General features: G+C 39.6%; 2 protein-coding genes across 4 annotated transcripts in view; both read left to right on the top strand.

The window, feature by feature from the left end:
- ABLIM3 (actin binding LIM protein family member 3) overlaps positions 1 to 8,498 on the top strand; it is a 190,140-nt gene extending 181,642 nt beyond the window's left edge. Inside the window, exons 21-23 of one of the 3 annotated variants that reach the window (XM_058169508.1) lie at positions 130 to 137; positions 3,952 to 4,032; positions 6,312 to 8,495. In XM_058169508.1, the coding sequence (XP_058025491.1) occupies positions 130 to 137; positions 3,952 to 4,032; positions 6,312 to 6,425 (203 nt within the window). In that variant the 3' untranslated portion in view covers positions 6,426 to 8,495. Of the gene's footprint in view, positions 1 to 129; positions 4,033 to 6,311 lie in introns of all 3 variants that reach the window. The other 2 variants (XR_009153493.1, XR_009153494.1) reach the window with 2 other exon arrangements.
- A 9,500-nt stretch (positions 8,499 to 17,998) lies between these two features.
- Positions 17,999 to 24,025, top strand: part of AFAP1L1 (actin filament associated protein 1 like 1) — an 86,148-nt gene continuing 80,121 nt past the window's right edge. Inside the window, exon 1 of the mRNA XM_058172698.1 lies at positions 17,999 to 18,225. Coding sequence (XP_058028681.1) covers positions 18,198 to 18,225 — 28 coding nt within the window. The 5' untranslated portion in view covers positions 17,999 to 18,197. The remainder of the gene's footprint in view (positions 18,226 to 24,025) is intronic.

Below are 24,025 nucleotides of genomic sequence, written 5' to 3' on the forward strand. Positions count from 1 at the left end.
TTGTTTTAATTTTTAAGTAACAGCAAGAGGGTTTGAAAATGCCAAAGATGTCATTGTTGAACAAAAGGGACTGGAGACTGACTTATCTTTTTTTTGTCTCCCACCCTCTCCCTGACTTATTTTTTTCAGAATACAAGGTAACATGCTCTCAAGAACCTTACAAGATTTCTAGCCTCATGGATGCTGTCTCTTTGGAAAGCAGGAAGCTGTCACTATATTAAATAGCAACCAGGAAAAGCTGCATTAATAGCCAATTAAAAGAGAATCTGATCTTGTTCTCTTTTGCTTCTTTTGGTGCCTTGAGTAACATCTATTTGAATAAAGGCATCATCAATGCCTATTGCTAAGTCAGGAGCTTCTAAATCTTTTGCCACCATGCTTCCCTTTAGTGTAGTCTTAATGTATACCTCCCCTAAAAATCTAAATACCAAAATGTACAAATGAACAATGAAAACATTGCAAGTTTCATTGTATTGTTTTCATTGTGTTCATTTTGGTGTTTGGATGGTGGGTTTATTGTAATAAAGTAACAAAAATGCATCCTTCACATTCCCTTGGTCTCTGTCTGTACCTGTCGTGTCCCACTCCTCCTCTGACGGCCGGGTCGGGGAAGTCTGTATCAAGCATGGCCACAAAGCCGCTGCAGCTTTGCCAAAGTTCTGTCAGAGTTCTCAGGGCAGGCAGGAGTCCAAGATGTGACTTCAGCAATCCAAATTAGACTTTGCCTGACTCAAAGAAGGCCATGGGGTATGGCTCCATGACTCAGCACTTATCCAGGCCTGCCCCTCCCTTCCTTTTGCTGACGTCACCTCTCCATTCTCCGGAAGTGTGGATCCTTCCACCCTCCAGCTGCTGGCAATTCCAGCTCATGACTGGCTTCATACTCCTCATGTTCACATGCTGCGGGGGAGGGGTTTATTTCCTCAGTTTGTCCAGGCATGGTGCCAGGACTGGGGGCTGAAGGCATGCCAGGCCATTCATCTTGCTCTGTCTGTCTGGGCATGGTGCCAGGACTGGGGGCTGGAGGCATGCCAGGCCGTTCGTCTTCATTATCTGTCTCTGGCTGAGATAACAGGAGATGAGAGGGGCCCGGCTGTGGAGAGGGGGGCGAGCGAGGCACAACAGTACCAGTGGTGAAATCCAAATTTATTTAGTACTGGTTCTGTGGACGTGGCTTAGTGGGCATGGTGAGGCTTGGTGGGCATGGCTTGGTGGGCATAGCATGGGAAGTATACTGCAAAATCTCCATTCCCACCCCACTCTGGGGCCAGCCAGAGGTGTTATTTGCCATTTCTCCAAACTACTCAAAATTTCTGCTACCAGTTCTCCAAACTGCTCAAAATTTCTCCAGAACCTGTCAGAATCTGCTGGATTTCACCCCTAGTCTGTACCTCCCCCAAAAAGGTATGGCTCACAGTTTGGGGAACCCAGTCCTAAACTGTGAACTTCAGATGTACTGAATTTCCATGATCATAAACTAATATGGCCTTGGAAAATTCTTTGGGTTATGAAACTTCGGACTAGTATATATGTGGATGGTGCTGAGCTGAGTTTGATGATTTAGAAAGAAATCTTAATACTCCTTATATTTGAGACATATAAAAAAAAGAATTGTTTGATAAAAAATAAGAATTGTATGAATGAATGAATGAAAGAATGAATGAATGAGGTCTTTGTGAAAATGTGTGCTATTGAAGAATTAAATCAATACAGTTGTGGTAAAACTGAGTGCTATAGGAATGCTAAGAGAAAGTAAAGTATAAAATAAAGTAAAGAAGGAGGGTATTTGAGGAATTAAGTTAAGGTTATTAGAAGTCAAGAAAGGTGAAAATGAAAATGTTGCTCTACATTGCTTCTAGTTTTTATTTTTAACACTTGCTAGAACTCTCTTTTCTATGTGCCAAGAACACTGACTGCCATTCAATTGCTAATAAACAAATGAAAACAAATCATTTCCCATAGATATTAAAATTATATCCCGTCTGGGTTGTAATATCATAATTCACCTTCAGATTCCTGGATTCCCCTGGTCTCTTCTGGTAACAGATATCTGGCCCTATTGCTTTGAGGCAACATCAGCCTAAATTAGATTCTCCCAGAGCAACTTCACATTGAAAAGGTATAACTAGAAGTTATAAAATGTCTTTCTGCAAATTAGCATTTCGTGACCTGCTTCAGCTCAACTATCTTTGACTTCAGTTCCTAAAGTATATACTGACAGAAAAGTATAATAATTGAAATTCAATATGATTTATGAGTAATGCTGACTGCCAGATTTTCAAACAGAAATCTTTTCCTGAGTCTATCTGAGGCTGAGAAATAAACTTGGTTTGTTGTTTGTTTATTTTTTTTGTATATGTAAAACATGACCTTTGTTACTGAGCTCCTGTCTACTATGTTCTACAAAGAAGAACATTATTTTACTATTATTAATAATTACAGCATATTACTAATAATATGCTGAATTAATTAAAGGTAAATTTCTGCATCTTTTGGGGCTTTAACTGACCATATAAGCAATGGATGGAAACTAATCAAGGGAAGAACCAACCTGAAACTAAGGAGGAATTTCCTGACAGTGAGAACAAGTAATCAGTGGAATGACTTGCAAACAGAAGTTGTGGGTACTCTCATATTGGGGTCTTAAAAATAGATTGGGCAATCATTTGTCTGAAATAGTATAGGGTTTCCTGCTTGAGCAGCATTGTCCCTTCCAATGTCCCTTCCAGCTCTGTTATTTTGTTATCATTATGGCATCACTTGTGCTGCTGCTATCCTGAGCATATAGAAACTGTAAATATCAGTGTTACACTGAATTGAATCACTGTATTGTAATCAGAGAAAGCTGTAATATCCTCCAAAAATATTTTTGTACTTCTCTTATGGCATGCGTTAAATTGTGAGTTGCCAGATTCATATTACAATTAAATCTAATTAAATTAGTAAATAAATAAATAATTTTTCACACCTACCAGCATTTTTACCCAGTCATTTTTCCCAGGCAGTCTGGGAACCCTGCAGTAATTATCTTCACTTCTACTGATTGTAAAAAACAGGAAAAAATGTAGGGAATCGGCACTCTCTTTCTTTATAGCTGATTAATAGGAGATGAAAAATAAGACATCCTACCAATGTCCCAACTGCTGAGCTATCATGGGTCATGGTGTAATAAAAATCACATCATCACCATGTCACACAGAAAAGGAAACAACTTAGTAGCATCTCAACCCATGTTTTACATTATGTGAAATCATTTAGTGTTTCCAAAACAAAGAATCCCAAAAGATTACAATGGGAAACTCTCTGAAGATGATTTCTTCAAAATGTAAAGAAAAATGCTGGTTCCCTGTAAAGGCTTCCTGACCATCTTCCCCTATTCCTCTGTGGCAATTAAAAAAATGGTAATTAAAAAAAAACAACCTCTGAATTTGTAAAGGCGAAATGTTAAGCTTGCTGGCAATTTTGCAACCTTTCCAATAGAACACTGTGATGAGGGTTATATGACACTACTAAACAGGATGCTAAATCTCTATGAGCAGAACTTAAGGCTAGGTGCTAGAAAGCAGTAGTATTTATTTATTTATTTATTTATTTATTTATTTATTTATTTATTTATTTATTTATTTATTTATCTTGTCACAACAATATATAGTAGACAAGCATTTTGCCCAAAGGAAAATGGACTACTTATAAGTTTTACAGAGAAGCTGCATTTCAATAGGTAGGAAATGCCAGCATTGCTGTGATTTCCAATAAACTGGAATAGACTCAAAAATTAATAAACTCACATCCCAACATAGAAAATATTGTGAGATTGATCAGATCCCCAAGGCTAAATCCTAAAGTGCTGGTGTGGAAGCTTCCATATATTTTCTCAAAACTACGTTCAGCTGATTCTTATTTTTCTGATTCTTTCATCCAGCATCATATTTTTTTCCCTTTCTTTTGTAGATATACCCTTATGAGTTGCTTTTAGTGACAACTAGAGGAAAAAATCGCTTGCCCAAAGATGTGGACAGAACTCGGTTAGAGGTAAGTCAAATCCAGTATCTGGAAACCTACTTCAAGTACTTCTGAAACCTCTGAAACTGAATCTTCCTTGGAACCTCTGAAATCCAATCTTCCTTGAATTTTTGTTGTCAGCGAGATCCAAGAAGAGATCTACAGCAGGGGTGTGAAACTCGCATCATCACGGCGGTGTCACATGATGTATCAGGACTTTTCTCCTCTTTGCTAAACTGCGCGTGGGTGTGGCCAGCATGTGACGCATCCAGCCTATGGGGCGCGAGTTTGACAGCCCTGATTACCATAAAGACATTCTGTTATAGACAGTCGCTTTCAAATTCAGATCTGTGACTATGTAATATTACTAACAGACTATTAAATTATTGGTAAATAGATTTCAATTAAGTGAAGGGTAAAGTAAGCACTTTTAAACTAATCATACATACCTAACACACATACCTTTATTCAGCCTAACTGTACAAGGAACTGTGGTAAGCAGTGTGCTGTTTCGGGGCCAATAGTACCACAATATTGAGATTGTGGCAGCTTATAAATCTGATTGATTCATTTATTGATAGATGATAAAAGATGATAGACTAGATAGACAGACAGAACTAGTCAGAACTAGTGGGTTTTAGCAGATTCATACCAGTTCTGGGGAACCGGTAGCACAAATTTTGAGTAGGTCAATGAACTGGTAAATACCACTTCTGAGTGGCCCTACCCCCATCTATTCTCTGCCTCCCGAGTCCTAGATGATCGGGAGGAAATGGGGATTTTGCAGTAACCTTCCCCTGGATTGGGGAGGGAATGGAGATTTTACAGTATCCTTCTCCTGCCATGCCCATCAAGCCACATCCACCAAGCCATGCCCACAGAACCGGTAGTAAAAAAAATTGAAACCCACCACTGGAACTAATTAAGAAAATACTGAACCCACTGCAAGCAAGAAAATCACTGCAGTTTTCTTCCTTCCCCTACATGTTAGATGCCAGCCTTAAAACCAAGATTCCCTGCCTTTACACTGTTCTCATAGCTGCCTGCATCATATATGTGTACAAGATGACCAGGCTGAGCCCGAGGGAGGGGTCAAATCAGTGATGAGATTCAAGTAATTTAACAACCGGTTCTCTGCCCTAATGATTTCTTCCAACAACCAGTTTGCCAAACTGCTCAGAAAGTTAACAACCGGTTCTCCCGAAGTGGTGCAAACTGGCTGAATCCCACCACTGGGTCAAATGCATCATCAGTCATAAGTCCCTGCATGCCCACAAGAGATCTAAATCTATCTTTCAACTTTTAGTAGTGCAGATACTTGTAGAGAGCTTAACCTTGCAATAAATCTTTATACTCATTTGAACTGCCTGAATCTCCTGATTTCTCTGTGCTTGACAAAATGTTCTTTCTAAATCAGTTTCTTTCCTCATTTGTGGAACACAAGGCGAATCATTTGTCCTTGCAGCATATTTTTCCTGTCTGTAGGTAATTAAGACTTGGGGGTTTTTTCAGAAGGACCTTTTGATCTACAGTTTGCTGGTGCATCCTGATAATTTCTCAGTGGATGCAAAAAAAAATAATTTATAATTCTTTAATAATCAGCTTAGATTTGGCCTTCTTTTTTGTCAATTTTGTTCTAAGTAAAGAAATAGTAAGAAGTACTTGGATAGAAAGACCTAAAATGGAAATACAAATCATCAAAGATATACATGTTTTTGATTGTTTCTGCTCCTAGAGGCTTTGCTTTGTTTATCACCCTTTCTTCCTCCATTCTATTCCTGTATACAAAAGTTGTGAGCACACAAACTTGTGTGTTACAGGAGTGTTAATATTATAACAGGAGATGGAGGATACAATACCTTGAACCTAGAAGTATTTTGTAGAGAAAAATAAAAATGCATAAAGAGAAACTCATGCAAGCACACCAAATGTTTGCTTGAATGTCTGTAACTCTAGATGAGTTCATGGGAAATCGGAACAGATAGGTGAGAATGGGCTGGAAAAAGAGGGTGGGGTGAATAACTCAGATATTTAGATCTCCAAATTCATCAAGGCCCACTTCTGGTATGAAAGTCCTTTCAACAAACCACCAAAATGGACCATGTGAATAATTGTGCTACAAACGCCAACAGATTACTATGAGAGAAGGGTCACATCCGGGTGCAGCCTCAAATGTAGAGCCTGAAGACACAGTGGTGTAAACTAAGTGTTGCCTCAGAGTTTACGTATCTTTCAAATCAGATGCTTGTTGTCACACTTGTACATTAGCCATACTTGTATAACAGCATACCTCCCTGTTCTCTTTTCAGCGCCATCTGTCCCCAGAGGAATTTTACCAGGTGTTTGGCATGACTATTGCTGAATTTGATCGCCTGGCTTTGTGGAAAAGAAATGAGTTGAAGAAGCAGGCTCGGCTATTTTGAAAACAGTATATATAAAAACTATATAAATATCTCTATATATAGATGCTCTGTATAGTACAGAGTAGAATTTCTGGCTGTTCTCTTTGGAAGCCTGTAGAATGAACCGAAGTCTCACAGATATTTTTATGCTCTTTTGTTTCTTTTATTCTTTTTTTTAAAAGAGTAACTGTTATTTGGGAAACTTTTCAAGTGTGGGGTGGATGTGGGAACCTCTTTTATACTGAGCTGTTTCTTTTTCTTACATCAATGTTGAGAACCTTGGGCATTATCGTAGCTCACCCGTGAGCCTCTTGAAAGCAAGTCTGGAGAGAGAGGATGATGGAACGGGGGGCATTTTTGATAGAGCCAATCATCCTTATATGCCTCCACACCCCACCCCATGGTTTCAGAATATCTGAAGTATGCTGCTGAATCAGGCCAAGGATTTATCTCAACCTGCCTTTTGTTTCTAACAATAGCTCAACAAATACCTTTTTGCATTCTTCTATTATTTTTCTCACTATCTTAATCATCTCCAAGGCAATATATATATATATAAAAGAAAGTTGGCTGGACAGATTTTGGTTTTATCTGTGTTCTTTTCTACCAGCATGTTTAAACCTTGGTGTAAAACATCACAACATCAAGATCTTGGTATAAGATCTCACAACACCTTTGCACCGAGATTTAAACATGCTGGTATAAAAGGACATAAATAAAACCAAAATCTATTCAGTCATTCTTTTTTTCCCCCCTTACAGCAGACATCCAAATGACTCTTGGAAATTAAAAAGATGGGCTTTAAGGTGATGAGCATCCCTATGCTTTATGTTCCTCCCTGCAGCATCCAGCAATCAGATTGATTGCCTCTATGTATGGAGGCTTTATATAGCTATTATTGAGAGTAACCATCTTTAAAATGATTTTTCCATGAATAAATATTAACTTCCAAAATTTCTTTTTTTCTCTGAGTGGCAGTGACATGTAGCTGTCTTCCATTCCTCTTCAGAGATCTGTAGAAAGCCGTGCACTGAAACACTTACTAAAATTCATTCCGGTTCAGCAGATACTACTACATTCAGGGAATAGGAAGTTGGGTTTCTTAGAACACAGAATTATATGCTCACCTAAATATTTAGGTACTTTAACACAATTTTGGATATCATTTACATTTGCACAAGTCTATATACAGCCTTCCCCAATCTAGTGGTCTCCAAACATGCTGGACTAAAACTTCTTGACGTCATACTGAACTATGTTTGTAGAGGCTAGTTTGGAGGTACAATCTGTGATATGCACCCAATTATAAATTATCTTCCTTTCGATTATATCAATTTTCTCTTTTATTGCTAGTCACTTTAAGCAGTCATTTTTTTAAAAAGCCCACTGCTATGAAAAAGCTTAACCTTACAAAGAACAAACTTTTCAAAAAGGGGAAAAATCACAGGGAATAATTGGCACCACTGTCCAATTCTCAAACAAAACAGTTCTATACCCTAATCAGTGGTTTGTTGAATAAATCATAATAGTGGAAAGCCATTAATCATAGTTTAGAAGTGACTTGATTCACATAATATGCTGAGCTAAAATCCAATAAACTATATTATGGCTTAGCATGATATGTGAACCTTGTCACTGTTGTTCTTTAAATAAACTTTGGCTATGGTTGTTAAAAAAAGAATGATGCTTTACTCAGGCAGATGTGATGTTCAAAGCATTTCATCTGAACTTTTATGTGAGTTTTATATATGTTTTGCGAAAACAGCAGTCATATTAGGAATAAAACTTTGAACTTTCAAACATATATAAAAACTGTTGGATTATAGGGGAAAAAGAGTTTGGAGAAGCCTTGGCACTTGAAATGTCTCGTTCATCTTTAATTTAACTAATTTAATTGCATACAGTATGTCTGGCCTTTCATGGTCACTAGCCACATTTCTGATATTGTGTCAAATCAGTAGGATCAACTCCTAAATGAAGAAATGTTCGTGGAATGTTTTGATTTGGGAGATTGTATGTTTGTTCTTTCTTATAAGAAAAAGAAATTTCTTACCTAATACACTGTTTGAACAAAATAATTGTGAGTTGTCTCGTATTGTTTTCCTATTGTTTCTTTCCTCTTTGAATGAATTGGCTCCAAAGCTGAATCTATTACTTCCAACAAGGTGGGCAAATGCATTTCTCTCCTGTAGGAACTGACAAAACTGCTCAGAGTTCCTGAAAAGACAATGGCATCTAAATTAATGTAACAAATACGTTCTTCCTTTACATATTAGAGACTAATGCCATATTAGTGCAGCATCTTTGTTGATATCCAGTTTTGATTCTGTTTAAAGAAAGGCCATTTTGCTAGTGATGTCATTCTACTTCAATGTCAAGTTCACAATTGGTGTAGATGTTTAAAAAGGCCATCTCGAACTCATAATTTTAGGATTCCAGTGTTTTATTTCTCATTTCTGAAATCAATGATTATATAAGAATACAACACATTTTCCCCAGGAAGAAATGACTAATTCTATATTATACATCTACTTATTCTAGCTGAGAGAATGCTGATTACATATAGAAAGTAATGCTGCTTTTTACCAAGTGAAATTGTATATTATATTACTCATATTAACTAAGAAAATCTGGTAATCAGCAATTTTCACACTCTTTCTATACAAAGGTATAACCCTATTCTTACATACTCTGGGCTAAGTGCACTCAAAGAAGCTTATTTCAGAATTGGCAATATGCAGGTTATGTCAAAGTATTGCTTCAGAGGTGCCAAACAACAAAACAAAAAGAAATCTCTAGCTAGTAACCACAGATCCTTCTTCTTCATGCGATCAAATAACATTTACAATATTGAGTTAATAATTCAGCTTCATTTAGTGCATTAGTAAATTTGTCTGGTCATATTTAAACTGATTGCATTGATGTCAGAGAATTCTGAGAAGTATAAGATCTAAAATATATGCTGAGTTCCAGGTGGGCCAAAGCTGCTGTAAAACATCTTCTGCTCCATGAAAGAAAGCCATACTGTGATAAAAACAAGACTGGAGGGTGAATGCTTCCATTAAATAGTCTGAAGTCATTGCCTGACTTAATATTTATGGAACATTTTTCAAATTCAAAACGCTTTTCAGACGTTAGTTTATTCCAAAGGAAAGTCTGTTAAATATAAAGCTGGGAGGATAGAATTGAAATTCTAGATATAAAGTATCATATCTTTTTCAGCTCTAATGACTTACTTTACAAAGTGCCCTATGACAACAAAAGCAACTAAGCCTTCCAGTTTGACAAGTAAGTGTTACATATGGAAGGTGAATCTGTTGCTGTTCGCCTATTTCCATGAAATATGCAGAAGCAAACACTTCAAAACTTGCAACTCCAGAAAATATTTATGAAAACCAATGGCTGTACTCTGTTTTACCAATGTAGGTCCTCAAGGACTACCCAAACGCTATGGTTTCTGCTTCAAGAAGATTACCAAGTAGAAACTGGGTGTGTTTGGTGTGGGCATCATCTTCTTCACTAGCAATATGATGGATTGAGGCCAATAGCTTCTAAAATGAATTTATTCTTTTGATAAGGACATTAATAATCATGCTTCATTAAGCACGCTTAATTCATCATTCAAATGTCGTCAGATGAGCTCCTACCTTAAGGGAGTCTTTCCCACCCTTGAATTCTTTGAAAGTGCTTCTTGACATGATTGAAACTGTAGCCCATCACCAGAGGATGCAGGGACAGAGGGAACCACAGAGCAGGCAGAGCTTTGCTCAAGGCCTCCTTGTGTTGCAGGGTGCAAGAGAAGAGCAGGAAAGAAGGGCAGGGATAGGGAGCAACTATAAGGCAATGTCTCTCAGGAAACTATGATGCAAAGGAGGCTGAACATTGTTACTGCCAAAAACTACAATAACAAAGACATCCTCTGGGAGGGAGAACCTTGAGAGAGAGGTTCTGCCTGCTATACTCTCTGTCCCTTGGGGCCAAGATGAAGAAGCTGCTCAATTCTCTACAGACTCTCTCAAGATATCTCACTTATAAACCAGAAGCCATGCCCAGCTTGGTCTATTCCGTTCCTGACACTATGTTATCCTCCTTGTGTCCATAGAATCCAGTCACAGGATCTGCCCCAAGCTGACGGTTTTCCATCTGTGATGGCCGTAGGACAGGGGTCTCCAAACCCCAATCCAGGGACCAGCACCGGTCCATGGCATGCCAGTAACTGGGCCACACAAACAAGCAAAGCCGCATCTGCTGGATGCAGGCAGCACACGAAACCATGCCCCCTCCGGTACATGAAAAACCTTTCTCCACAAAACTGGTCCCTGGTGCCCAAAAGGTTGGGGGGCATTGCCCTAGGTGATATGAGAGCCTTAATCTTAAATCTTAAACTTGATGTGAATCCTCAAACCTCCATGTTTCTCCATTAATTATAACTGTAGAAAAATGGCAAATTGGGGCTTTTTCCCCCTCTGGGTGACCAAAAATATAACTAGTCAGCTTTTAGTCCACTTTCCATTAAAGGCAATTTGAAATGGATTTAAATTTGCAGGAATCTTAGTATCGTATGAGAAGATAATACATAGTGAGTTGAACATGAAACATTTATTTTTCTTTTAAACAGAAGTGTTAATATCATTTTTTAAAAATGGCGCAATTGGAAATAATTTTAAGCATAGTCAACTTTTCAGAGAAGATAAACTCTACCAAGCTTCTGGTGATTAGATTCAATAGTTTTCTATTGTTATTCAATACAAAGCAAATGAAATATTGTTGTTCTGGGTAATGAAATTTGTGGCCAAGTCTTAGACAAATGGCAAAAAAAAAAAGTTTTCTTTTATAAAATGTTTTGAATGTAGGTTTAATGGCATTGCTTAATATTCTTCATTTTTTATTTAGTAGAGATGTTTGCATTGATGGAGGATTTTTATACATATTAAAATGCAAATTATCTCCCCCCCCTTCAGGTTTATGAACTAGTTTTTATGTGAATTTGTTAGCCTTGATTTAAAAAAAAACCTCAATGCATTATAGGACATGGATCACTTTCTCAGCTAAAGAAAACAAGAAAGAAATACGGGAAGCAAAATTCTACTTTCCAGAAAATAAATAAACAAACACACACACATACACATACACACACACACACACACACACACACACTGTGGAACCAGGAATGAATTGGAAATGCTATCGCCAGAATGAGGATGAGCTATTTGTGCCTAATCTGAGCCATGAAAATCAGGTTGGGTGGTCTCTGTACAGCTCTAGAGCTTTGTTTTTTTCATAATTCCTACTGCTGTTTTTGCTTCACTTCTAATGGATTAGTTAAATGGATCTCTGACTCACAGCATATGATGTATGTCTGGCACATATGGATGCACTCACAAAATAATCTCCTTCACAAAATCTACTAATCCATTTAATCAAACCTAATGTACTTCAGAAAGGTTCAAAAACTGAACCATGAAATCATACATACACAGGTATATGAAAACAGAGTGATCGCTAATCAGACAATTTTTAGGTTAGATATTCCAGTTTGGTATAGTCTTTATTACAATATAGGTCTTTGCAATATACTGCAATACAAAATACAGTATAAGCCCTTTAAAAGAGCTGATGTTTTGTAAAATGAGATTGCCTAGAATTGTGGAATACCAATAGGTTTATTTAAGACCTTTCTTAATTTTAAAATCTGAACCAAATACATTTGTCATTCAGAAACTCTTAAACAACTAACATTATTGGAAAAATATTTTGAGAGTTCCAAATGTACAGTCAATACTACAACTAAGATAATAGATAGAAAACTTGCAAGTAATATGAAATAAAGAATTAGAATCTCCTGTTTTGGCAAATCAATAGCCTAGAGTTTTAATGAATGTTAAATTGATGTCCTATAATCTATTTTTAAAAAGCCAGTTTGGTATAGTAGTAAAGTGGTGGCCTAGAAGCCGGGAGATAGTGAATTTTAGAACCCCAGCCCCTTAGGTATTAAAACCACTCAGCTTTGGGCCAGTGACTTTCTCTCGGTCCAATCAACCTCACAAGGTTGAGAGGAAAATAGGAGGCAGGTCTTTAAATATTTTCACCATAAAAAAGATGGGATAAAATAAAAATGGTGATGGTGATGGTGCTGATGATGATGATGTGAGTGCAGCAAAATCGTGCAAACAGATTTCAAAGTTAGACATGATCGATTAATCCACTGGTCATTATGTAAAAAATATGCCCTACCTGTATCCAAAAAGTCATGGGAACACAAAGTGGAAAAAGTTCTTGAAACTGAGATGGTGAAAAACTTGTGGGACTTTCGAATACAGACAGATCATCATTTGGAACACAACACGCCAGATTTCATGGTTGTCGATTGCCAAAGTGTACAATTTATTGATATCGCTGTACCAGGAGACGCCAGGGTCAAAGAAAAAGAACTGTAAAAAATCACATTAATTCCACTGATAATAATCCTATGAAACACAAAACTGGGCTACCAAATCTCAAGACAGCGTGGCAAGATAAACCATCTACTATACATGGATGACTTAAAACTGTATGTGAAAAGCCCCACTGAACTTGAATCAATATTCAAAAAGTATCCAAAAAGTTATGGGAGCACAAAGTGGAAAAAGTTACCGAAAATGAGACATTGAAGATCTTGTGGGACTTTTGAATACAGATGGATCATCATTTGGAACACAACATGCCAGATATTACAGTTGTCGAGGGCCGAAGTATACAGTTTATTGACATTGCTGTACCAGGAGATGTTAGAGATGAAGAAAAAGAGCTGGAAAAAAATCACAAAATATCGCAAACTGGCCATTGAAACCACATGACTATGGATGAAACATGTAACATTCTCATTGGGGCACTTGGTACCATGTCCAAGAATTTTACAAAACACATCAAGAAATTGCAGCTTCCTGCAATAACACCAGCAGAGCTGCAAAAAACTGTGCTACTTGGAACATCGTACATCTTAAGAAGGTATTTGGTTGATACTTAGAACACTGGTAGCAACCCATATCAGCCATTAGCACAAGTCTTTATTTATGATGCATTTTTAAATGTTCAGTGACTAAGTTTCATGTTTAATGAATAAAGTAAATAATAATAGTAATAATAATAATAATTGTCAAAGATACAAAAATCCACCAACAATCCAAACTGCCAACTTTGCAACAACAAAGTCAAAACTGTTTCATATTTAATATGTGAATAGAGCAAAATTGCACAAACTGATTACAAAGCTAGACACAACCGAGTTGCTAAATTAATCCACTGGTTGTTATGTAAAAAATACGGCTTGCCTGTATCCAAAAAGTCATGGGAACATAAAGTGGAAAAAGTTATAGAAAATGAGAAGGTGAAGATCTTGTGGGACTTTCAAATACAGACGGATCGTCACTTGGAACACAACACACCAGATATCACAGTTGTGGAAAATATACAATTTATTGACATTGCGGTACCAGGAGATGCCAGAGTTGAAGAAAAAGAACTGGGAAAAATCATGAAATATCGCGACCTAGCCATTGAAACTGCATGGCTATGGATGAAACATGTAACAGTGATACCCATTGTCATCGCGGCACTTGGTACCATGTCCAAGAATTATATAAGATACATCAACAAATTGCAGCTTCCTGCAATAACACCAGCAGAACCGCAAAAAACTGTGCTACTTGGAACATCATATATCTTAAGAAGGTACTTGCTTGATACCTAGGACGCTGGCAGCAACCCATATCAACCATCAGCACCAGTCAATGGTATTTGTGATGCATTTTTGAATGTTCAGTTGACTGAGTTTCATGTTTAACGAATGAAGTAAATAACAACAACAACAATAATAATAATAACAATAACAATAATAATAATAATATATTAAAATGTCATTAATGTAGCAAAATATTATTTTGTGTTTATGGCTACTTCAGGATGGGTATGATAGTAAGGCTTGGGTTTTTATTTCATTGTAACGGAATTGATATTTTTGATTAGACACTAATTTTTTTAGCTTATTTACAGTGGCACTGTTAATTTATAAAATTGTTAAACGAGTATTGGGAAAAGAAACAATGATTAAATATATGAATGTGGTGTTAAAAAATCTTATTATCCTATAGACTCTTCTATTCAGTTCTGTTTCTCCTTTTCTTTTACAGTTCTTTTTTTTTTCAACTTCCATTTAACTTTTAATTGTATCAGGTCAATGTGTGCATATTAAAAGCATGTAAAAATGTAAACAATAGATGCCCAAAAATGTAGCATAGACAAAATGAAGACAAACGTAATACATATCAATCAGTGTGGTAGTAAATCCAGGCTGCCAAATTCAAGCTAAATTTGAAGTCACCCTGACAATAATCTTGCAAAGAAATGTATGGTTGACTGAAATCTAGCATATTTACCTGGGATTAATATTTCATACAAAACAGATTTGAGTTTTGCTTCTCAGACTGTGAATCACTGCCAAAAGAATGACTGCACCACTGTTTCCCTGTGGGAGAGATTGCATGACCACAATATGAGGAGGGGGAAGGGGGAGCTTCCTGCACCAAATTGGCTACTTTGTGACAAACCCTCAAGGTATGACTTCAAGCTGAGTGGTCTGTGAATCATACCAAGAATCTGATTTTGTATTGCTTCTCAGTAAGGTGCTGAGAAATGCTGAAAGGTAGGGTTTTCTTTTCCTTTTCTCTCCTTTCTTATCCTCTCCTCTCCTCTCCTCTCCTCTCCTCTCCTCTCGTCTTCTCTTCTCTTCTCTTCTCTCCTTTCTCTTTCCTTTTAACAAGACTGTATAAGTAGTCCTCGCCTTACAGTAGTTCATTTAGTAATTATTCAAAGTTACAACGGCACTGTAAAAAAGTGAGTTACGACCATTTTTTCACATTAATGACGGTTGCAGCATCCTCATGCTCAGGTGATCAAAATTCAGATACTTGGCAACTGACTCATATTTATGACCATTGCAGTGTCCTGCAGTGGGCCACGTGATCCCCTTTTGTGACCTTCTGACTAGCAAAGTCAATGGGGAAGCCAGATTCACTTAACTACCGTGTTATTAATTTACCAACTGCAGTGATTCACTTAATAACTGTGGCAAGAAAGGTCATAAAATGGGGCAAAAGTGACAAACGTCTCACTTAGCAACAGAAATGTTGGGTTCAATTGTGACTATAAGTCAAGAACTATCTGCATTAGACACGCTTTGCTACTATTGAAAATATTGTAGGCCTGCTGCCAAACTCCCAAAGTTCATTATTATTATACTTCTGTATCAGACATAGAATAGAATAGAATAGAATTTTATTGGCCAAGTGTGATTGGACACACAAGGAATTTGTCTTGGTGCACATGCTCTCAGTGTACATAAAGGAAAAGATACGTTCATCAAGGTACATGGATTTTTTCTTTGTCTTTGAATGCTAAAGAGCCTCCAGCCATCCCCTGATATTAGACTTACCATCAGCCCTTCTAGATTGCCTGTGTGGCAGACATTCAGAAATGAAGTAGTACAGTACAAGGGCTGAACCCATCATGATAATAGCCAACAAGAGCTATCCTTCCCATCAGAATGGTTGCCCCAGTTAGCAGATGCTGGATGGCAGAAAGCAATGGCAAGAGATTGAGTATTGTCCTTTGCTTGGTTGCTTGGCTGCTGCCCACCGATGTAGTGGGTGATGTTTTTCCATCACTTGTGATGATGGAAGTACTAGAAGAATCACATTCTGCATCTAGAGCTGCATTTACAAGATGGGGTGGGTTTGTATGTGTTATATTCATCACTTATATCTTTATGTACACTGAAAGGTTATGGACCGAAGACAAATTCCTTCTGGCCAATAAAGAATTCCATTCTAAAGAATTCTATTCTAGGTCATTCTTAGGCAACAAAACACTCTGGGCAAGCAGCCCTTAATTGAATCCCATTGGAATTCAGCAACCTATCTAGATAGAGAATATATGATAGGCTTGCAATATATCCCTTCCCCCCCCCCTTTTTTTTTTTCTTTCCTTACCTTCATGTCAGTGTTGGCTCCTGCTGACTGCTTGGATTTTCAGAAGTCACTTGCCATTGCCTTCTTAGTGCTGAGGGAAAGTGACTAGCCCAAAGACACCTAGCTGGATTGGAGCCTAAAGCAGGACAGTTCATAGTTTCTAGCCTGTTGCCTTAATCACTATACCAAATTGGCTCTTCTACCCACATTTGTATGTGTAGCCCTGGTGCTGCCACCTCTAAGAACCTTTCTTGCCTGCAGCTAACCAAGCTGTAAATGAGTCCTAGCAATATTCTGGCATATCCTCACAATCTTGCTTTCATCTCATCCCTAGCCTAGAAGTGAAACAGCTGTGCTTTATCTTAAAAGGAGGTCTCAAACAAATGTTAGGTTTTTTCCTGGAAAGAATTCAGGTGGTAGGCAGTGACAGTACAGTACAGACAGAATAGGTGGTGTGGAGAGCAATTTTCAAGCCAGGATGGTTTTTCTGCTGAACCAAAGGAGGGCAGATTGAGCTTAAATTCAGCATTGGAGCACAGCCCTAACTCTACTCTGCCTATACTGGGATACACCAGAAAAAACCTGAAAACATGCATTGTGTCTGCTTCAGCCAATGCATTCCATTTTTCTTACTTACGAAGACAAGTAGTATCCTACACTCTCCAATGGCAAAGTATATTGGCAAAGCATATTCCAAGTGTATTAATCACACACTTCCCAGTCTTTAGGACCTCAATGCCTAGAGTTTCCTATATGAAGTATGAACAGTTAGAAAATTAACATGTGATAAGGAAAAATGGGTTCTTGGAGCCTCAGGGAAAATTTTTCTTTGCCAGAGTAAAATATTAATGACATAGGCTTTATAAACTGCCAAATGGTATGTGTCAAATACAGAAGAAAAAAAAGGGGCGGAAGAGGAAAATGTATACAAAGATGTATCCTATGGGTCAGTTCTGTTCTTAGAACTACTATTTATATCTACTATAATATGAATCTTAAGCTTATATTTTTATTTAAATATGCAGGTATCTTTTCTTTTATGTACACTGAGAGCATATGCATCAAGACAAATTCCTTGTGTCTCCAATCACACTTGGCCAATAAAGAATTCTATTCTATTCTATTCTATTCTATTCTATTCTATTCTATTCTATTCTATTCTATTTATTTGAATAAATATAAATATATAAAGCTAGTATTTTGCATTTTTCGCCGGAAAATACGGGAAATGCGAGTTAAGTAACCAATATCAGCCTGGGCAAACATAGCTGGAGATGGGCAGGCACCCATCCACGGAGTGAGGAGATATGGGGGTGGTGAAAATGTCTTTTTAATGTGAAGCGGGGGGGGGGGGAAAGCGCGCGCCACGGAGCGCGGGCGAGCGGGCCCCCTCACACACGCGCTCCGGGGAGCAGAGACTATTGTTATTGTGTACTGCACAGACGGTCGCACCTGGTCCGGAAGGGCGGGGCAAGCGAGCGGAGTCCACCCGGCCCGGGCGGAGGTTCGCTCCGCGAACGGCGCATCTTGACAGAACGGCGCTAAGACCCGGCAGTCTTCCCGAGGCGGAGGAAGCGGCAGCTAGGGAGGGACTGCTCGGCGATTGTTTGAGGGAGCCGGTTGAGAGGTTGACATTTGTGTGTGCCGTGGAGCGGCGCGCATCCCGCTGCTTTACTCGGGGCCGGACGGAGCCGAGCCGCGCTGAGAGCTCCCCGCGCTCAAGTGGCCGGCTGTGGGCAAGAGATATCGGCAGAATCGCACGTGCCGCCCGACCTGTCTCCAGCCGTTCATGCTCCGAACCATGGACAGACTCAGCGGTAAGCCTTTGCCCGAGCCAAGGGTTGCTCCGGCTTAGCTTCGAGGCATCTTTTTTTTTTTTTTTAAATCTGTTTAACGGGACCGGCGGGCTGAGGGAAACGTCAGTTCGTGCTCCTGGAAAACGGCGCCGCCGCTGTTGTGTTGCTGCCGAAGATTGAAACGCCGTCTCTCCTGGCTCCGAGCGCCGCTTTGGAAGGAAGCGAATCGGGGATGGTGGTGGTGGTGGTGGGTTTTAAAAACCAGCGTAGGCTTGCAGCGCATCCCGAAGACACCGAGCGCTTCGTCTCCCCACGGCTCTGTTTGCACCAGTTTATTAATAGGAAGCTTTTCGTTTCTGTGCACAAGTGCGGCAAGTTTGTCCCCCCCCCCAAACTAGAGCCAGCGGTCTGGTCTTGGGAAGGGGGGGGCGAGCCACGCCCACTCGAGCTCGCATTCACGACACGTACCGCGTGGGGGCAATTTCATTGTGGGGCTCGAACGCGAAGGGGGGGGAGAATGAGAGAGAGAGAGAGAGAGAGAAGAGGGCGAGTGGAAATATATATATATTCCCGTGCCCACCTATATATAGGTGGGCACGGGAAAAGCGCAAGATTCCGGGGCGGGGGGAGAACGTCGAAAGCCTAAATGGTAGGTTTGCCAAATCGACTCGCGCGTGTATACACAGAAGCGTTTGCGTCCGAGCGCTTGCGTGTCATGTTTATGAAGGGGCGGCCGCGACCACTTCGCGACAAGAGAAGCAGAACTGTGGGAAGTCCCCCCCCTCCCCCGGTGTGGAAGAGACCTAAAGGATACCAAGGGGGAGCTGTGCGCGGCCAAAAGCTTCCACCGCGGCATTGTCTTCTTAATAGGGCTTTGTGTGACCTGTGCGCCGGAGGCGGAGGCGCGCGGTTGCCAAATGGCGCTCCTCGAAGTTCCTTGGCAGGCTTATCTGCGGGCCTCGGCGTTGTTTCTTCGCCCTTTACTAGATCCCTCGGGGGCTGCGCTTGAGATTCTGTGCAAAAGGCCGTCGAAGGTTACCTCTTTTCTTAAACGTCCTGGGGCTCTGTTCGGACAACGACTCGCCCGACGTTGAAGTGCCCCAAAGGTGCTTTTTTTTTTTTTCCAAGAGGCAACTGGATTTTCTAGTTTTTCTTTAAAGACCTTTGGCTTCTCACCCAAGAAGCTTTTTCAGCTCCAGTTGCTTCTTGAAAAAGCACCTTTGGGACAACCATGACCAGGGGATGGCTGAGAATCGTCATGGAGGTTTAGCGATGCACTCAGAGCTAAAGAAGCTTCTTGGATGAGAAGTGAAATGTCTTCAAAGAAAAAACAGAAAGTCCAGTTGCTCTTGGGACAACTATGACCCGAATGACTGAGAATCTCCATAGACAATGTTGAAGTGCCCCTGTCTGAGGCGGAGAAGGCAAAATGATAGAGCAGCATGTGTTGTTAGGCAAACTGTGTTCCAAAAGACAGTTCTTAAGATCATGGATGACTCCATCTGTGTACATATGCATTGTGCATGAGGGAAAAAAATCCTCAGAAAAGGGATCAGGAATCTTGTTTCAGCCTTTGAAGCGGGGTGGTGGTGGTGGTGGTGGTGGTGGGGTTACTGAAGATCTAGCCATATTTATTCACTATTGTAAGTATAAAATTAGATAAGCCAATCCAAAAGTATTTGACAAGAGGAGATGAGACTTTTGACCTGGGTTATGTGATTCTACAAAGGGGTCAATCTGGTTCCTATTTCTGAGTTCATTTGGCTACATTACTTTGGGGTAGCTGTTGAAAATGATGGGTGTTGGTGCTAGGTAGAGAGGCACATTGGAAAATCACTCTGGAGTGAACTCAGTTCCCATTGACTTCTGGGCAGCCCCTCTCCAACTTGGCGTCTCCCAGATGTGTTAAGGACTCCCTCTGCCAGAATTTCCAGACAACATTGGCTATGCTACCGAGAATTTTGAGAAGCTGTAATGCAAACACACCTGGAGGCAAGACCCCTGTTGGGGAAGTTTACACCAGAGGTCTGCTCTTAATTTTGAATGGTTTAAAAAAAAAAAGCTGTGTGTGCTGGGTTCATGTATCACTATGCAAAGTATCCATTAGGTATCATGATGTTATAAGAATCTGCATCTTGTGGCCATCTTTCATATTACAGAGAGCCTCTTTAGTCTAGTGAGTAAGGATAGAAACCCAGAAACCGTGGGTTTTATTCTTTTCTTAGCTCTGAAAGCCAATTGGGTGATCTTGGAACAGTCACTCTCAGCCAACTCATTTAAATAGGTTTATTGTTGTAGGGAAAATAGGAGGAGGAGGGTGTGTTGGATATGTTTGCCACTTTGAGTTATGGTGGGATACAAATGAATAAATAAATATGTCTCATAAATATGTCTGAAGTGAAATGATTTCACTTCAGACAGGTAGAAGAATAAAGCAAAAAAAAAAAAAAAATAGGGTGGGGGAGAGAAGGTCAATTCAAGTATTCTTAGGCCGTAATTACACACTCATAAGTAATTGTGCAACCAGAAAATCCTTAAATTGGTTGCATATTTTAAGACTACCAACAGAAGAGAATATTTGTAGCTCAGGATTGAACTGTTGTTGCTCTCTGAATTTGGTTGTTTTCTTGCAACGTTTCATAATCCAACTAAGAAACTTCTTCAGGGCTTTGGGGAGTAGGTTTTATTGTCTGTTTTAATACAGTGGCTTGCTTTGTGACAAAACCCACTCTCTCCTAGCATTGAAGATGTTGCCTAGTTGGGTAATGAAACAACTAAGCTCAGAGGATCCCACTGTATTTTAAGATTACATTTCCCCAAAATGGAATAATCCTGATGTTTTCAGCTTCAATTCCCATAATTCTCAACCAGCATGATCTAGAACCGTGATGGTGAACCTGTGGCACGCGTGCCAGAGGTGGCACGCAGAGCTCTCTCTGTGCTGTCACCAGCTGTTCTTATGGTTTCTGGCATGCATGTGTGCTGGCCAGCTGGTCTTTGTGCGTGCTGGAGCGCCAGAAACCCGAAGACCAGCTGGCTGGTGCTCATGCGCGCGCCAGCCACCTGGTCTTTGGGTTTCCAGCACACACACGCGTACCATCCACATGGTCTTTGTGCATGCCGGAGTGCTGGAAACCCCAAGACCAGCATGCGCACCGGCCACCTGGTTTTTGGGTTTCTGGCGCGTGCACATTCTGGTTTGTGCACTTGATGCCAAAAAGGTTCACCATCACTGGTCTAGAAGTTAGATCTAACAACTGAAAGGTGCCAAGTTGGGAAATAGTAGCTGAGATGATGTGTCCATATTTTGAGGAGGCGGACTTTTGCAGCTCAATTACTGGACTAAGATAAAAGGATATTGTACCTTTGTTTTTAAGATTATTTGGGGGGGGCTTTTACATTTTTTATTGCAATATTTCAGTGATAGCATGAAATTTCCATGTTTTGTCATTCCTGACAACTTTCCTTTTATGTCTTATTTGGAGAGAAATTGCAAAGGAATCATGGTGTAACAATTTTGCCCTTTTTTTTCATCTCATCCATGAGGCAGTAATAGGCAGATCTGTTCACAGAACCAGATCTTGGAACTGGTTAGACTAGGAAATTAATTGTGGCATGAGTTTTTGCAGGCTACATCCCTCTCATAAGCTGAACAAAGCATTATCCTGAAATAAGTGGATGGATGGATGGATATATGCTCATACTTCATAGGACGGAACTTTAGGAGAAATTTTGATGGGAAGGATACAGAGGTAGTAACAATTACTTTATTACAAGTGACCATCCACAGAACAGTTGTTGGGTGTGATATAGACATTCTTGTCTTGGTGAGCTGATTAACAGATGTCAGCATGATTTTTTTAAAAAAATCTTTGCAGCAGATTAACTCTCTCTCTCTCTCTCTCTTTTCTCTCTCTCAAATGGCATTCAATGGAATCTTAACTGCTCATGTCTGGAAATGCTATGTATATCTCCTCTGTATACAGGGTGCACATTCCGACAATAGTCTGAGCAGCTGTGAGGACAGCCTTGATGGGTTCCTTGCTATGATATGTGACTATAAATAACCCTCTTCTGCACTTGACCACCATTGGCTTCTGCTAAAACATGCAATCTTTTTGACTGGAGATGAGTTTCAGTAGAAAACAATAATACAGTACTATGGCAGCTGTATTGGGTCTTCAGGGCACTGGCACCAAGAAATAGGAAAATAAATTTCCTCTTTTCTGCTTACATGGGTGGTACTAATATGAACTTATTTACTGTGGGTGCTACTAATATGATCCTTCATTTGGTGGGGTTGAAATCAGAGTGGAATAATACTGCAATCCTGGAAAAGCCAGCCTTGTTCCCTTTCCTTACAAAGAAAAAATGGTCTATACACTTCCTTTGTGGAACATGGAAACGGTGATGACTCTGTCCCTATTTCCTACCTGGGAGATGCCATCTGATTCTATTCTGGCCCTTATCCTGTTACACTGTGTATTGTTAAGGTAAGAGTGAAGATCCAGTGTCCTTCAGAGGTTGTGATTATTATTTCCATCATCTCTGTTCATAGTTCTTGCTGGTTGGGGATGATCAGTGGTGGGTTGCCCGCAGTTCGGACCAGTTCTTGCAAACCAATAGTAAAATCTGGGGTAGGGAGGCTCTGCCCATCGACCCCGTCATCAGGAAGCTTCTGTGCATGTGTGCGATCCTGCTGCGAACCGGTAATAAAGGTAAGTAGAACCCACCCCTGGGGATGATGGTTTAAAGTCCATCACTCTCTGAAGTGACTTTCCTTGCCCTGAACTCAAGGCTTGCCATTTAGAAGCTCAAAATAAAAGTGTTGGAATTCAGTTTCTCAGCTCCATTTTTGCAACCCTTCTGAAATAGAGAACATTTCTGTTGCCTAGTAATAAGAACAGATAATAGAACACTTACAAATATTTTACTTACCACCTTGATCCCGGTAAAGAAACATCTTAAATACTGAAAATGTTCTGAAATATAATGAAATAGTTCTGCAAGTGACCAGGTGTATATATCTTGGTTACTGGCACAAACTGTTTATATATAGACTGGACTACACATTGCTGTTATCATTAAATTACATTGTATTATAATTATAACTATCCTTTTCTATTAAAGCTCTAGGCAGTTTATGTGCCATGCCTTCCTTCTTCTTAATCCTATAAATGAGACTAGGAAATAGTAACTTGACCAAAGTAACTTAGCACGCTCCATAGGAGAGAAATATTAGTCTATGGTTACGGAAATCAGCCCACTTCACCTGATTTCATCTCATGAAAGTTTATGCCTTTTAATAAAAAAAAATTGCTGGTTAGAAAGGTGCTGCCAGACTCCTGATTTTTAGCTGAACCCACATTATGCAGTTCCCATGCAAAACCTTAAACACTACATTGTGCCAAATAAATGGTAATAAAGGTAGCTCTTGCCTTCAGATCAGTCACTTAGCCAGTGTTCAAAGGTACAACAGACTTCCCTATAGTTATCGATTTCTTTTCAAGGCAGGATTAAGCAAGATTTTCTTTTTAATCCATTTTTATACATTTATAATCACAAACTCATTTTCCGATCCTCTGAACAGGCTGAAAAATGGAAGAAGGTAGCCAAAGCTTGGTGATAGTTTATCTAAAATATCACTTATCTAAGGTATGTTATTTAGAGTTGGGAGGCAGCAATGTCTTATATTTTTTTCCTCTTCCTTGGAGGCACCAGTTTTTGGCAACTTGCAGCATCTAAAGTAGCATTATTGTGAACTTTCTGCAGGCTCACGGTTCCAACACCTCTTTAATACAGTCACGCCTTCAAAAAAAAA

This window comes from Ahaetulla prasina, chromosome 2 (genome assembly GCF_028640845.1).
Source record: "Ahaetulla prasina isolate Xishuangbanna chromosome 2, ASM2864084v1, whole genome shotgun sequence".
NCBI classification, from domain to species: Eukaryota; Metazoa; Chordata; class Lepidosauria; order Squamata; family Colubridae; genus Ahaetulla; species Ahaetulla prasina.